At 56.9% G+C, this 16,627-nt stretch overlaps 1 protein-coding gene and 1 long non-coding RNA gene across 2 annotated transcripts; one reads left to right on the top strand and one right to left on the bottom strand.

The window, feature by feature from the left end:
• Window positions 1-11,671: 11,671 nt before the first annotated feature.
• On the bottom strand, window positions 11,672-16,627 carry LOC141968020 (uncharacterized). The gene is made up of 3 exons (XR_012634796.1): window positions 16,534-16,627; window positions 16,316-16,431; window positions 11,672-12,103 (listed from the first exon to the last, which is right to left on the bottom strand). It is a non-coding gene; the product is annotated as an uncharacterized LOC141968020 (long non-coding RNA).
• On the top strand, window positions 14,004-15,478 carry LOC141967863 (GTP-binding protein Rhes-like). The gene has a single exon (XM_074922062.1). It carries the CDS (start codon window positions 14,192-14,194, stop codon window positions 14,816-14,818), a length of 627 nt encoding a protein of 208 aa, XP_074778163.1. The 5' UTR covers window positions 14,004-14,191; the 3' UTR covers window positions 14,819-15,478.

Here is a 16,627-nt window from a genome sequence, read left to right as displayed (position 1 = left end):
GTTGGAGCAGGGACAGCTGCCAGGCACCGGCAGGAACATCACCCCACTGCCAGCATCCACGGGCTGGGTCATCAGGCCCCTCCAGCTCACCCAGTAATGATCCCCTGATAACCCTACAGAAACCCAGTATCCCCCAGAGCTGCCAGCCCCATCCCAGCACCCTGCTGCAGCCACCCAGGGCCCCTCAGCATCTGAGGCGTGCAGGAGCCAGCACTGCTCCATGGGCAGGCCAGGAGCTCCAGCTCTGCTTTGCACCATCCTCCTCCTCCCCAGAGCTCAGGGTTTGGGTGTGCAGAGCTCCCCGGTGCCGGCCGGCCCACACCAGCCGTAATGAGCGATTCTCTTTGAAGGTTTTTAATGCTCTGCTGTGCGGCAGAGAGGAGTAAGCCCACTCTCCACCCGCCTCTCTGGCTCTCTCCTGAGCCCTAGATGCTGCTGAGGGGAACTGAAAAGAACTGAGGAGAAGGAGGAATGGTAAATCCCATTCCCTGGGCCAAAGGGACCTCTCCAGAGCTGAGCAGTAGCCTTCTTCCTCACCTGGGATGAGGCAGGATCTTACCAAGCTGGTGCTGCTGCTCAGGACTCATGCAGAGCAGGGGGCGGTTGGAGCTGGGGGATCCCAAGCCCCAGGCACAGCCCAAGTGGTGGCCCTGTGGCTGGCACCCAGAGAGAGTACACCCGCCCCACACCGGAACCAGTGTGGCCACAGAGAGCACCGGTGTGAAGTCAGACACACCAGACTGGCCCAGTCACCCCTCGTGGCACTGTGGAGACCGCCCTGCGGCCCTCCCACAGCAGGAAGCTCGGCAGTCATGTCTCCAGACCCTTCCTCTGGGGGACCTGGAGAAGTGACACCAAGCTGGGCAAGCAGATATCCAAAAACCCCTTTGAAACGTGGGCCAAACCTCCATGGGACATGCTGCTGCTGGGGGAGCCGTGGGGGGGGAACCTAGAGAACATGCCACTGGTCTTTGCCTCCTAAAATAGAAGAAAAAAATAGTCTCAGGCTTAAAAGCTGCAATTCTATTCCATGTTTGCTTTGCTAGATCACCCTTGCTGGAGGCTGGGGGCAGAGAAGCACTTGTGGGTGTGAGTTGGACCTGTGGGGCACTGCTGGTGTGTGGATCTGAAATAGCATCCTTGGGGACGGTGCTGGACCCCTCCCGGGCGGTGGGGAGCAGGGCTCTGCTGCGGGGCCCGGGGCTGGTGTGGGATGGGGACTGGCTGCTGTGACTGGCTCAGGATCAGATGAGGAGCCACGGGGGGAGAAGGAGGGGGAGGATGTGAGTTAATTAGCGAGGGGCCAGGTGAGTGGGTGAGAAGTAGGTCAGTGGATAACACACAGCACTGGGTTCTTGGAAAGCTGCTGCGGGTTCGTGTCATGTCAGGGACCTGCGGTGCCCGCAGCCGCTCTGGGGCTCTCCGTGGAGGTGCAGTTGTCCACTCCTCCAGCCCAGCCCAAAGAGCAGCCCTAACCCCCCCGGGGAGGAACTGTCGGGTTAAGAAACCAGTTCATGGAGCCCATCAGAGATGAAAAGAAAGACTGCGGGGACCTGGAGCAACGTCTGGCACACACATACCAACCTCCCTCAGGACAGCCAGCGGAGCGTGGAGATTGTGGGCAGGCAGGGAGGGATGGGCATGGAGCAGACCAGGCTTCGGGGCTCTGAGTCAGGCCACCGACATCACAAGCTGCCAGCTCCTGCGATGCTGGCGGCCCCCAAGAGCCCCCGGGGCAGATGGGAGATGCTGCTGGGGTCAGTGTTCCCTGGAAGAGGTTGGGGGAGAGAGGATTTCAAGCAGGGACCTGAGGAGCTCAAACCTGGCAGGTGAAAGCAAAGCAAAGAGCAGAGCTGCTGTCTTCATCCCACAAGTTTCAGTCTCATGGTTCAGGGAGGGCAAAGTCATAAATTTCATCTGCGGTTTGCAGCTCCATGTGAAGGACTGCCAAAAAAAAGTGTTTTCAGCCCTGGAGCAAGTGCCTGGCTAAGGGCAGAGGGACACAGAAGCTGACAAGTTCCAGGCTGCAGCAGGGGTGCTTGGTGGCAAATTTAAGCCCCCTGACAATGCGAGTGCTTTTCCTAACCTCCTGTAGCCCTTCTTTGCAAGGAGATTTCTTAATGCCTTCTACACTGCAGGCTCCCAGGGGCTCAGGCAGCAAAGCGCTGGCAGCCCCAGGGCAGCATCCCTCCCTGGGCAGAGCAGTCCTCTCCAGTCCTCCATCCCGAGCTACCTTAGCTGGGCTGGATGGGAGAGGACAGAAACCATATCTTCAAACATGAGCTTTACAAAGTGCCTGTATCATGCCTCATATATAAAAATAAATATATGGGGAAATAAAGAAAGGGAGGGAGCTTAAAACAAGCCAGGATGGAGCAGGCAGCAGCTAGAAGCTTGCAGGAGGACGTCGCTGCAGCCCCTTCTCAGCAGCGTGCTTTACCCTGCCTTTGCTCAGCACTGGTGCTGTGGCTTTGCAAACATTTTTTTTTTTGCAAACACTATGAACAAACACAACCGTGTGTGCAAACACTATTTCCCTCGTTCACAGGTGAACTCAGCCCTGAAAGACCCTTTTAACTGAGTCCACCTGAGGGTAGCAGCAGATGCCAGCACTTGTCCAAGGCTCACTGTGCAACCATGGCCCCCCAACACCGGGCACACATACCATGTCATCTGGAGCATGACATAGTGGCAGCAAATCCAATTTATGAGGCAGCAGGGCCAGAGAAATGCCAAACATATCTGGCCGTGTCAGGTCGCCCCGCACCGCTGGCAGTCGTCACACAGATCTAGGACAAACGCTCGCCTTTGTTTTCTCCTGTTTGGGCATCATGAGCGTCCTGGGCTTTGTAGGATAGCAGCTTGAGAACACTGACTCACCTTAGGGTTATTTTGTCTTCATGGTAAACTCTTCCTGGAGATGTCAGCTGCCAGAAAGTGTCATTTATGCTTCATGGCACTGCCTTAGCATTTTGTAGCTGTGACAGTGATAAGAAACCGCATCTTTGAAGGAAGGGCTCAATCCGGAGTGTGTGAGACTGGCTGGGCTGAGCCGGTCACTTGGGGTGACTCTGAAGGGAGGTCTGTGGAGGTGGCCGTGGGGGACATGCTGTGAGCTGTCCTGAAACAGCCTCAGTCACTGGGAGGTGCTCCCCAGTCCAAAGGCAACGCTCAGGCTATCACAGATCTGCTGGGACCTGGTGAGCGTGCTGGGATGCTGCCTGCCCACCTCCTGGCTTCTAGTGAGTCAGGAGTCATCGTCCTGGGAAATGGGAGGTCGTAGGAGTTCACTGGGCTGCTGCTCTCCTTGCAATGGGTGGGCAGGACTGGCAGTCACCAGGCTTTTGGAAATGAAATCGTGGGATGTTTCTGCCTGCGGCAGCTGCAGGTTTGTGTGCTCACAGGGCTCCTTCTCCCCATCCCTCCCAGGAAAAGATTTCACCAGGGTGACCCTGCCTGCAGGGACCAGCAGCCTGTGCCACAGCCCCTGTTTCCTGGCATCCAGCCCTCAGAGCTGGGCAGGTTTCCCCGTCAATGCTGGCACCAGGAGTGGATCAGGCCCAGGGGACCAGCCTGGTGCTGCGCCAGTGGGACAGACGGTACCACCAGCAAAACATCCCTCTGCTCCCAGTGTCAGGAGCAGCCCCACACGTGCTCCCTCCGGCCGTGCCCTGGGCTGGGATGTAGAGCAAGGGCTGGTTAAATCAACACACTGGACTCTGCAGCCAAGAATCTCCTCTCCCTCGGCTCAGGCAGGCCTGGTCCCAGTCTCACGGCTTAAAAGTTTTAAAGGGTATGTCAAGAGGATTGCTCCTTTCCAGATATTCAGTCCTCTGATAATGGCAAAGGCTGGTGCTTCCACTTAGCACAGGGGGGGGATGCTGCAGAGCCCACTGGTGCTACTGCCCACAAAGTGCCTTCATTCTTGTTTTGCTGAAGCAGTTCAGCTTGGGACTCCCGGTGCCTCCTCTGGGGCTTGCTAGAGGGCAGGGAAGGGATGCGACTGGGTGGATAATTAATTGCACAGATTAACTTGTACCTGTCAGCAGCCACAGTGCAAGTAAGATGGGTCTGAGCCTCCCCAGGAGGACAAAGTGCCTTTGCAGGACGGGTCTGCACACTCAGGCACAGCAGTGCATGGTGCTCAGGAGCACCTCAGAGGGGTTTGGGTGCTCTCCTCTCAGCATCCACAGCCCCGCTGGACCCCAGGCTGGAGAAGACCCTGAGCAGGGTGAGCAGCACCGTGCAGGGGAGCAGGCTGGAGCCCTGCCTGGGGTCCAGCCCTGGCTGGCAGCCCCCAGGGATGTGTCTCTGCTGCAGCCCAGGTGGACAGTTAGCAATTTGCAGCTTTACACTTTTATTTTCACCTTTAAAGAAGCTGCCCAGGGAAAAAAAAAGCAGTGCTTTGCCTTTCTTGACTCAGTGTACCTTGTAAAAATTACACTTCCCTTCCCCTTGCAGCTGCGTCTGCAAAGGATTTTGGCAACACCCCTTTGGCCTACAGCACCCAGCCGGAGGGATGGAGCTGTGGATTGAAGGCTGAGACTTTTTGCCTTCCCACATCCTTGCTGTGAAACAAGAAGGAACTTGGCCAGCATCAGCACAAGCCACATCCATCAGCTCTGGTTAAATATGGGCAATTGTTTCAAATGTTATTGGGAGAGGAGAGAAACGCATGAGTACATACACAGGTCACTGCACAAGGAAAATACAACCAGTCGGTTGCTGCAGGAGGTCATGCCTGACCCACGGGGTGAGCATGGCCCTGTTTGGGAGATGTGGTCTTCAAATCCTGGTGTTTTATCAGCATCCCCTCCCCTCCCAGTGCCACTGGAGTTACACTGGTCTTGATAAAAATGAGACCTGATTTTGAGCATAAAGCAGCTGCGTGGGGTATCTTACCTCTGCTTCATGCTGATGCCAGAGGAGGCTGATGGAAGTGAAGTCCATGTCGTCCCCCATCTTCAAAGCCACTGAAGAGCCACAGAGCTCTGCTCAGGCACTCGGGAGCAGCTCTGATGCCAGAAGACACCATGGCTCGCAGCTATGTCCTCCACCCCTGCAGGGAAGGGGAGGCCTGAGCCCCCCCTTTTCCCTACCGGACCCCCAGGTCAGCTCATGCAATGTCCTCTACCCCCATTCCTCTCTTGCAAACGTGTTTTTGGCTTCTTCGTCTTTTACTCCCAGAGCATCACTCCTCCTGGCTTAGCTGGCAGTGTCAGTCCTGCTGGGGACAGCCCCCAGCACCTCTGCACACACAGGGACACAGCCACCCCATTAACCACCACGAGAGGGGCCTGTTCTCACTCGCAGCTGATTTAGAGGTGGCCAGGGTGCTCTGCAAACCAGAGACAAGGCAAGGCTCGTCCTTTGGGGCAGGGCAGAGTCCCACAACAGAAGACTCCAACCTCAGGCAGCGAGGGGAAGGTGCCACATGGCTCACCGACACCAGTTTGCTTCCTTCAAAACAAGAACAACTTGGGGAGACCAGAAGAGCTCAAGGGCTGGGTGGATGTCAGAAGTTCGGAGAGCAACACCGAGCCGGGCACAGAGGAGCTCAGCGGGCTGGTGTCCCTGGGCTGAACAGGGACGGCTGCTGATACTGACAGAAAATATGCTTTAAACATGAAATGTCCTGACAGGCTGTGGTTGTGCTGGAGCCGCTGGCGCAGTCTGCAGAGCTGAGACAGCAGCTGCTCAAGCAATGCTGTCAGGAGCTCTGACAGTGACGCCGGCTTCAGTGAGATGACGGCCAGGGAATGGGGACAGTGCATGGCGAGCAGGCGAATATTTCCTCCACTGAACCCAAAAGGGACAGGAGGAGAGATTTTGGGGGAAGCCAGACCAAAATGTTAAAACTCAACAGCTGAAAGTTGCAGCCAAGGAGCTGCTGCCCTGGGTCACTGCTCCCCCAGCTCGCAGGACACTGGGGCAGGGGACACGCAGCCCACACTGTGGGACCTGGCACATTCAGAGGGAATATCAAGCCCCCTTGTAAAATTAATTAAAACCTCATTTGTTTCCAACCTCGTTTTCTGGTAGCTCCATCCTTTGCACACACACTGAAAAGGAAGGAGCAGTTTGACCATAAACACGGCTACAGCAAAAATCAGTTCAGATCTTCGACAACACTGAGGTAACTTTTGCCCCACGATATAAAGGTTTTTGTTATTTAGGGACAAAGGGTCACTGGGGAAGGGGTAGAGGACAGTGGCATGAAAGCCCAAGGAGTCAAGGTCACACAGTCAGCGGGGCATGGGCCTTCCTGGGCAGTGACAGGCAGCCTCCCGCGGGCAGGCAGCATCACTGGGGGATGTTTACAACATGACATTTTCATGCATCCTGGGGAAAAAAAAAAAGTGTTTAGTTTTTAGGTTTCAGGGTAAGAGCATCACGTCTGCCTGCCTTTGCACTGGGGCATGGTGCAGAGTGCTGCTCGCATTCAGACACGGCTCCGGGGAGGCTCAGCTGCAAACGCTGCTGGGGGCAGGAGCCGCAGCCCGGCTGCCTGGGATCCGAGGCGAGTCGTGACGATGGCTCAGCGTCCCTGCCAGCCTCGGTGACAGCCTGGGAGAGAGGGGCCGTGGCCCCAGCCTGAGCTGCGGGAGCACCTTGGAGGGGTGAGGACAGGCAGAGGGGTTGGGGCCAGCTCCATGGCAAGCTGGTGGGGTGCCCGTGAAACCCTCCCCTGTGCTCCTGTCACCTGAATCTGGGGTCTCAGGTACCTCCTGCCAGATCAGACCCTGCTGCACCTGACCTTGGGCTAACACTGTGCATCGGCTGAAGAGCCCATCTCCCTTCTGACACTGCCACCAGAAGCCATATATCCACTCCTGGCTCCCCAAACACCTTCAGGCACCCCTTGGAGGTGCCAGGCTTTCTCTGAGCTTCAGAGTAGCTCCTCTCTTCACATTTAAATTTCTTGGATAATGGCAAGATCCTACGCTGTATTTCAGGGCTGTTCTCACCTAATTCTGCCATTTTTCTCCTGGAAATAACTTACCTGTGCATGCTAAGGACATGCATCACTCATCCTGAGATGTGCTGCCAGGTAGTTTCGGGCACCTCAATATGAGAGAGATCTCAAGGTGCTGGAGTGAGTGCGGAGGAGGGCAACGAGGCTGGTGCAGGGCTGGAGAATAAATCCTGTGAGGAGTGACTGAGGGAGCTGGGACGGTTCAGTTTGAGGAGGAGAAGGCTGAGGGGAGACCTCGTCACTCTCTACAACTACCTGAAAGGACATTGCAGAGAGGCTGGGGCTGGTCTCTTCTCACAAGGGAATTAGCGATAGAACAAGAGGGAACGGCTTTAAACTGCAACAGGGAAGGGTCAGACTGGACATTAGGAAAATTTTCCCAGACAGAGTGGTCAGAGAGTGGAATAGGCTGCCCAGGGAGGGGCTGGAGTCACCAACCCTGGGGGTGTTTAAGGGTCGTTTGGATGAGCTGTGGGGGGATGTGGGGTAGGGGAGAACTTTGTAGAGTTGGGCTGAGGGTTGGACTCGATGATCCCAAGGGGCTTTTCCAACCTGAATGATTCTGTGATTCTGTGATTCCGTATGCCCCTGCAAGTCCTGCCCTGGTGAATGTTATTGCACTTTGTACCATTTCGTTTCATCCCTCTTTCACATTCAGCCCCACTGGTCTGTCAGCATCCTTGTTCCCCCCATCTGCTCCTGGCCCCTCTCCCTGCCTTTCCCCACTTGTACTCCGAACCCAGGACAGCAAGACTGGTCTTGATCGGGGGCTTCACCCCTATGGTAGCATCAGCCATACAGCCAAGGGCCTCCCACCAATGCCCAGGCTGATTTCTTTGCAGTGGCCAAGGGTGAACAGAGGGAGCGGTCATAGCATTCTCCCCACCCCCGTCCCCAGCCCACAGACCCGTCACTCTGCAGCTGCAGCCCTGCGTGGGGCAGGCTCAGCCCTGCTGGGAGCAGCGTGGAGGAAACAGGCTGCTCAACGTACCTTGTGACACCCCATCAGTTGGCCGGCTCGTGACTTGATTGGCCCTCAAAGTGGATCAGTGCTAATACAAAGCCATACGCTCGTGTTTAGAGAAGTTAAGGCACGTGCCAGGGCTGGGCTTCCCTCCTCGGTGCCACTGTAGTGGGCAAAGCTGGGCAGAGCCGGGCACTGGGACCACTGGGACCACTGCAGCTTGCTTTGGGAGGGGGTGGGCTGGAGCCCTGCTCCCACATGGCACCTCGGGGCTGCAGAGACACGTGTCTGAGACCCCAGCATCACAAATTTCATCTCCAGATGACCCGAGAGCGTTGCTGCAGAGCTTGTCACCCCATGTCACCCGAGGGAAAACCGTGTTGGTGGCCCAAAGAGAGGCGAGCTTTTCGCTCCAGCTAATAATCCTGGCCAGGGCAAGATAAGAGATGCTATAGAAACTCCTCCGAGCCTGAGAACAGCTGCGCTAAATCCCTTTAGTCCTCAGCAAGACATTTGTTTACAGGGAGACTAGATTTTATTACCCGGGGTTGTCTAGTACAGGCTGTTCGCGGGCTCCCTGCCCGCCCCCCCGCAGCGCTGGCGCTGGCGCGGGTCCCTCGGCCCCCTCGGCGGGGGGGTGCAGGGCCTGCGGCAGCAAACAGGCATTTGGGTCAAGGTGGGTTTTCAAACCCGAGATGACCTCTTTTTCTTGGAAGAGGTGGATCAGCTGGAGGAAGGCTGAGGGAGCGCCCGTGCCAGGGCCAGCTTCCCTTTGCCCTTGCGCCCGAGACTGGCTGTCGCGGCCGTGACACGGGGCTGAGCAGCCTCACCGATAGCTGCACAAGCCCAGCTGCAGGTTGAATCAGCCCCATCCCCAGGGGAGGGCACGTCCCCTTGGGCAGGACACACCATGAGGATGCCCTCGCCCCCCCCTAAAGCGGGTGGCAATGCCAGCAGGGATCCCCTCCAGTCCCTCCTCTGTCAGACAACCCCAAATCCAGCCCCTCTCTCCTCTCCTCCTCCTCCTGCCCTGCCTGGTCTGGGGCTATGGGCAAACCTCAGCCCGCACCTCTTGCAATTACAGCCTTTAATTAAGCCATTAACCCCACCTGGCATGGGGTCACCAGGCAGCAGGGAGGCAGTGGGGCAGGAGCTGGGGTTGGTGTGACCCTCTCCAGGGCTGGTCACCCCCGTGTGCCCCCCTGAAGCGAGGCTGAGCTGAAAGGTCTCCGTGCTGGGGGTGGCAGGTCCCCTGTGGCAGCCCCGCCGGCGCTGGGAACAGGATCCATCCGGCGACACGCTGTTCCAGACAGGCGGCACGGAGCTCCACGTATGGCTGATCCATCTATGCATCAGGGAGGGCTGCGGCTCCCCTTTAAAGTGGGGGCGGAAGCTATAGCGGTTCAGATTTCTCCTCTCACCTGCCGCTAAATCAAAGGCCATTTGGATTTAATCTCCGGGAGAGGCAGGTTTAACCCGCTCCTGTGTGGCTCGGTGTCCCCATGCCGGGGTGAGGACCTGCCTCGCCGACCTCTGATACAGGCAGCACGGGCAGACTGGCAGCTCAGTGCCAGCCATCTCCTCCCCTCTCCCGTTTTTGCCTGGTCTCCCATCCAGGGCTCATTCTGGGTGGGAGAAGCGATGCTTCACCCCCCCGAGGCTGTTGCCTGGCCACTGCCTGCGGTGATGGGCAGCAGCTGAGGACATAGTGGTGACTGTCTCGCTGGGGTTTTTCATTTCTGACCGCTTCCTTCTCACCTTCTCAGCTGGAATGCCAGAAAGCCCTCCTGAAAAGGCAGCTGCTCTCACATACACCATGAATTTAACCACGGGCAGAAACAGGAGGCAGGGACACAAGCATCCTACAGGCACGGGCTGCATTCGCTGCCTCTGTGTCCTGTTATGGGGCATGAAGACTGAGGCACCAGGCACCCCTTCGCAGGAGTCGGCCGTGTATCAGCTCCATGAGCTTCCAGAAGCTGGCTCAGAATCATGGAAATGTATCACAGTGCTGCCAACTATTTGCCACCCCATTTGTAACGATGCTTCACTGCCTGCGAGCAGTGGGCAAGGCCCATCTCTTAGTGATTAGGAAAGCACTGCACCCTGGCCGTGACCACCCCGTGCTGATGCACTCGCTGGGCAGCGCAGGGCACTGGGGCACCGTGTCCGGGACTGGAGCATTGCCCAGAACCAGCTGCTCCAGCGCCCGGCCACAGAACATTGCTCCTGGCATCCTCAGCAGCCACCATCCCCTCTGAACCGTGACAGCTGATCACTGAGATATGAGCTCCCCGAAAACATCCAGACGCAGCGCGGGCTGCTCCTGAAGTTTGCAGATTGTCTTCCCGGTGCTCATCTCAGCGCTGCAGCGGAGCCGTGTCCGGCAGCGGAGCCGGGGAGCCCTCGGCTGGTGGGAGAGGTTCGTGTGAACAGCAGTGGGAGGGGACCGTGTTACTTGTGCAGAGCCCTGAGTTTCTTCTGTACCAAGTGCTGTTGGCTTTTTCCATGGGCAGGGGTCCAGCTCCCTCCTCTGTCCGCTCCCTGTACCTCCCCTGGTCCCTGTGTCTGCTGCTCCCCGGCTCTCCCTGGCCAGCACATGGTAGGAAGCAAGAGCATACAGGCCATTTTCCAGTGTTTTGCCCCAAACTGCCCTTTCCTGACTGCTGAAGGCAGGGCCTGGCTGGTGTCTCACACTCAGCTTGCTGCTCTGCCTGTGCCCCAGTTGGGACCTTGGGGGACAGTCCATCACCTCTCCCTGGGGTATCCCACTGCTCCACCGCTGCTGGCCCTGCAGAGGGTTGGCTTTAGGGTAAGGATGACCAAGAACTCTCTTGTCACCCATCTCCAAGCACTCTAGTCCTGCCAGTGACTGCTGGGTGTGGGGCTCCACCTGCCCAAACCCACTCCCCAGCTGGTTTGTGCCCCACCCCAGCTCCTGCCCATCACTGCTGTTGTGCCTTCATCCTTCCTCCCGCTGCCTGCACTCCTCCCTGCCAGCAGCTCGGGGCTGTTCTCCCCACCTGCTCCCTCCCTGGGGCATCAGAGTCCCCTCTCCTGGCTCAGTGTTGGCAGAGGCTTTGCCCCCACCGCGCCCCAGTGCCCACGGGCACAGCACGTGCCCTCGGTGCAGGATCCAACGCTCCACCCGAGTTACTAAATCCCCGGGGGCTGGATCCCAGCTGCTCCCACGGCCCTGCTGAAGCCACGAGCCATCTCGGCTCTGCCTGCCACCGTGGTGGGTCCCTGCAGACCCACACAAGGCTCGTGGCATGTGAGGCTTTTCTGTAGGACTCACCCATGAGTGGCCCCATCCCCAAGTGCCCATCAAGATCCTGTCAGTCTTTCCCTAGGGCAAATACAGGCTGATTTTTTTTTTTTTTTGTAATGCCTCACTCAAGCTGGCTGGCCAAGCCCTCCTTGAAAAATACAGTATTTAGGTGCATCATTCTGGGCACAAAAGACTGCAGTGGAAAAGAAGTCACTGCATTCATCCTTCTCTGGTTTCTTCCCTTCCTTGCACACAGTCCCCCCGCATTTTGCTTTCGCTGTTGTCAGTGGCCATAAGCTAATATGGAACGAGATATTCATGCAAAAGGCCTTTGGAAATATTCATTGCTCATCTCTTAACAAGATTACCGCTGAAATCCTCCACTGCTCTGAGGGAGATTTAAAACCTTCCAGGCTCTTGGTAACCATAGCAGCACAGATGTGAAAACTAAGGGGAGACAACTGATGTGAAAAATCATTGGGGATGTACAGCCACGCTGTGTGCAACTGCAGCTCCAAGACAGGGGAGCTTCTTATCTGCAACACATTTCTTTGTCTAACACAGCCTGGGCTGGCTCTTCGTCCTGGCCAGACCATGCAGGACACATCTACTCTTTGCAGAAATGACTCAAATTGCAGACAGCAGTAGCGATGTGACCCGGTGCTGGTTCCCATGGCACTAAGGTCACCTCCTGGCCACCATTTGGGAAACCCTCCATGGCTGGTGTTGCTGCTCGGCGTTTCTCGGTGTGTCCATCAGCTCGTGGCTCCTTCCCTGCAGGGTGCTGGCAATAACGGGGGTGGTTTAGAGCCAGGATGGGGTGTTTGAAGCCCAGGGTCCCCGGTCCCTCCTGCCACGGGTTTCTCCTTCACCTTGGGCACCACTTCTGCACCTGTAAGAGAGATGCTGGGTGTTGTGAAGTTGAACAGATCCGTGTTTTGCAGCCCTTTGGATGAAATACAGGGAAAGCAAACAGTGGTGAGGGCATTCCCCAGGCCCCAGCACCTCCTGAGAGCTGGCTGAGCCCTGCAGAGCTTCACCATAGCCAGCTGGGAAGAACTGTGGGCAACTCCTTTCATCTCCTCTCTTGAAAACCTGTCATTATGTCTGTCTGAGCACAAAGAAGCATTAACCAAATTCTTTTCTGATTAAAAAAAAAAAAAAGCTTTAAACAGCTTCCAAAACTGGAGTGAGATTACTTGTCGCACCCTGCTTCCTCATCGTCTTTCGTTCTCTGTTTCCACTGATGGTGGCGTCAGGCACCAAAACATGATCGTCCCCTTGGTTCATGTGCCTAAACCCGGCATCCTCTGCTCACCCACCCCTTCTCCTGGCTTTTGGCCTGCTGAGGTCTTACAGCCAGGCCATCACATCTTCTGCATCCTCAGCTCCTTCTAACTCCTGCGGCTCAGTCCCTGGCACCGCCTTTGGGCTCTCCTCATGGCACAGCCCGTCCCTCCAGAGAGAGCTTCACGTGTGCGAGCGAAGGTGCATCACTGGCTGATGCAAAACCCCACAGGGTGCCATGGGGTACCCGGTACTTTCGGACACCAGGCCCACTGCCAGTCCTGCTAGGGACCCAACATCCCCCCTTCTCCAGGGCAGGCAGAGCCGAGGCCAGGACTCTGCTCACCCCAGTGCAATCTCTTGGCCCTTCTAATATGATGAGATAGTAAAGCTCTTAACATGGCTAAAATGTAACAGTAATTGGGGAATTAAGAGGCAGGAATAATTTTTGTGAAAAGGGCTGTTGAAATCAACAGAATAAATTCAGCCAGAACTCAACACCGAAACAGGGACTTTGCTATGGAAAGAAAACCAGCTGCATTAAAACTACAAAAACTTGTACAGAGTTAGAAAAAAACACACATGCACAAATTTAGGATAAAAACTTATTTTGAGTAAGTTCCCTTTGTGCATAAATCAACTTCTGAAACAACTCTGGCATGAAATAGAGAACGTGAGCGCTGAGGAAACACACCTAGACGGGGCAACCTGCACCTCTATGAGCAAACCCGCTCCGGAGGTGATGCCCATCCATGCAGAGACGGGCTCTGGCACACACGCGCCGCCTCTCTGCCCAGTAAATCACCCAAATGGTCTGGGTCGCAGTTTTGCTGAGGCTGGGTCATGGCCAGCATCCCTACCCACAACTGCTCAGCATCTGCTCATGGAGATCATGCTGCATCATTTTCAGGGAGATTTTATTCTCCCCTCAGGTTAAATATTTCATCAAATCACAGAATAACTGCCAGCTGACCGTGGAGGTTATGACACATGAATTTCAAGGACGTCTTATTTTTTCCCCTCAGGTCAAATATTTCATAAGATCATGTTGGGCATGTTTGCAGCAGCCCTGTCTGGAAACAAGTCCCCAGCCCCAGATAAGTGCAAGAAAGGCTGCAGGTGACAGCCGCCAGCCCCTGCCGTGTCCGGCCATGAGCCACCCAACAGGTGGGGGACCCCCACTGAGCTACCCTGCTGCCAGCACACCCACGCCAAGAAACACACGTTAATCTCCAGGGAGGAGAAAAGGGCAGGAGAGCTGGCGCAGTGTGACGGCTGCGATGCTGCCGGCTCTGCGGTGCTACCGGCAGCGGCGGGCAATGCAAGCGCAATGTGCAACGCAGCGCGCTGCTCTCCAGGGCTGGAGTGGCTTTCCAGGACTGAGCTCTGCGGATTGGCCCGGAGCACCCCACTCTCCCCCCCTCCCTTCTTCAGCACCCTCAACCCACGGAGATTGGTCAGCCTGGTGCCACATGGCAGTGAGCAACCAGAATAAAAGATGAGCTGGACCCGGGGACTGTAGTGTCCGCAGCAGAACAGCTGGGAGAAGTTTGCAGGGAGGTGGCACCAAACTACCCTGGCTGCACTGAGTCAGTGCAGGGGAGGACAGACGGACGCCGGGGCTGTGGCCACCCAGGGACACCCGTGGGGTGAGCGCCAGCTGCGGAGCATCCTGTCCCCTCTGCGCCCAGCCATGTCCCTGGTGGTGAAGGAGAAGAACCACGTGCGGTTGGTCTTCTTGGGTGCTGCCGGCGTGGGCAAAACGGCCCTCATCCACCGCTTCCTGATGGACACCTTCGAGCCCAAGCACCGGCGCACAGTGGAGGAGCTACACAGCAAGGAGTATGAGGTGAGCGGGGCCAGGGTCAAGGTGGAAATCCTGGACACCAGTGGCAGCTACTCCTTCCCGGCCATGAGGAAACTCTCGATCCAGAACAGCGATGCCTTCGCCCTGGTCTATGCTGTAGATGATGCCGAGTCCTTTGAGAGCATCAAGAGCTTGCGGGAGGAGATCCTGGAGGTGAAGGAAGACAAGTTCCCTCCCATCGTGGTGGTCGGCAACAAGGCAGAGAGCGGCGGCGAGCGGCAGGTGCCAGTGGAGGATGCTCTGTCACTGGTGGAGCTGGACTGGAACAGCCGCTTTGTGGAGACGTCAGCCAAGGACAACGAGAATGTCCTGGAGGTCTTCAGGCAGCTGCTGCAGCAAGCCAACCTGCCCAGCCGGCTCAGCCCGGCACTCTGCAAGAGGAGGGAGACGTTGCCCAAGGAGCAGGTTCTGAGGCCTCCCATGAACAAGACCAACAGCTGCTCGGTGTGCTGAGCCAGCCGCCCGCGGCCAGGAGGGAGGTGTCGGCAGCAGCGGCACCGGCTGGAAACTCAGGTGGGCTGGGTGGGGAGAGGCACTGCCTTGGCCAAAACCAACCCTGCCACCTCCCACCCCTTCCTTCCTCTCCCCCACCCAGCCTGCCGGGACCGGTGAGAGTTGGAGATGACAAGGAGGAGGGACTTGGAAGGGATACGGGTTGCTGGAAGGTTCAGGGAAGAGGGTGAGTTCCCAAAAAGGCAGGAGGCGTACCTGGGAAACGGCCGTCTGTCGCCAGCACACTGCCTCTGTGCCACGGTCAGCGGGCGGGCAGGCAGGCAGGCAGGCAGCTCCTCGTGTACTAGGAAGGGCGGACAAGCAATGGGTCTTTGGCTGCACGCATGAGAAGGCAGATGTGGGCATCCGTGCAGCTGCATCACACCCGCTGGTGCCGCTCTCCCAGCTCTCGGTCGGGCCCCGTGTCACCTCGCCCCAAGCACTTGCACGTACAACCTCCTGGCGCGGCTGCGGTTACAACACACCCAGTGTCCAAAGTAGGTTTGGTTTTGTACCTTGGCGTAGAGCATGCAATAGGGCAGTCTATGCATCTCTTTGGTCTCTTTCTCTTTTTTTGTTTTTGTTTTTTTTTAAGCATACTCAATAAACACGTTGTTGCAAAGCGGAGCTTAAAGACATCTGGGTTTCTTTCTCCTGTACTTCAAATGCTGCAGTGCCTGATATCAGTGTTTTATGCCCTTATCACTGTGTTTGCTTTCCCTCCTCCATTCTCCATTCTGGCACTGAAAGAGCCTCCCCAGCTCTCCAGCTTCCCCTGGCAGAGTCAGGACATTTGGTGTTATGATTTTCCTGACAATTTAACCACTAAAGTTTTTACCAAGCATGAGTGACTAAAATTAAAACAGCTCTTCTCACATCCAAGTACAGAAAAGAACAACAGCATTTAAAAAGACAGCTGATCCCCTGAAATAAAACCCATAAACACATTGAAAGGAGATAATAAAAGGAGTGGGAGAGGAGCACGGTAGGGCAGTATTTACTGTGCTTTAGCATGCACTGATTTACTCTCCCCTCGCACTGCCCATCCTTGCTGTAATGAGCATTTAACCTGCCCAGCAGCTACTCAAACACAATAAATAAAGATACAAAAGCGTGGTGGATTAAAGAGTCATCCACTCTGGTCCAGACCCAAGGGAGCTGGGCAGTTTGGGGTCCAGAAGCCCTACAGCATGGTGCGCCCCCGCCCAGCCCCACCGGGCAGGCAGGATCACACCCAGATCCCAGCCCCTTCCCGAGGCGGGCAGAGGAGGAGAAGGTGCTGGGAAGGAGAGTCCAGCCTCCCCGTGGGCACCCCCGGCTGGGGCAGGAAAAATCCTCCTGCTGGAGCTGGGCGCAGGCTGAGGCCGGGGGGCAGGCAGCAGGGGGGTGGGCAGGCTCTGCCGGGCCGGCCGGGTGGGTCGGGTGGCTCTCACCGCTCGCCGGCTCGCAGTCACGTACCTTGTCCTGCCACCACCACGCTCTGCCATGGCGTGTGGCTGTTCTTGCCCAGCACCTCGGGGACACGCAGGGCAGCTCGGGGCACAGCCCCTTCCTGGGGAGAACGGGGCTCCTGCCTGGAGGGAACAAAACACACAGAAAGTTCACTTTTGGTAGCTGAGCCAGTGCGGTGACACCCTGCCCGTGGCATGGTGGGTGCAGCCTCGGGTGATGCTGACCGTGGCTGTGCCCATCACCGGGGCCACCCTGCTGTGGCTCGGTGGGGATGGGGCTGTCCCTGCCAATGCTGCCCACGCTGGGCCCCGAGGGAAT

Source organism: Athene noctua, chromosome 18 (genome assembly GCF_965140245.1).
Source record: "Athene noctua chromosome 18, bAthNoc1.hap1.1, whole genome shotgun sequence".
NCBI classification, from domain to species: Eukaryota; Metazoa; Chordata; class Aves; order Strigiformes; family Strigidae; genus Athene; species Athene noctua.
This window is presented reverse-complemented; position numbering and strand designations above follow the sequence as displayed.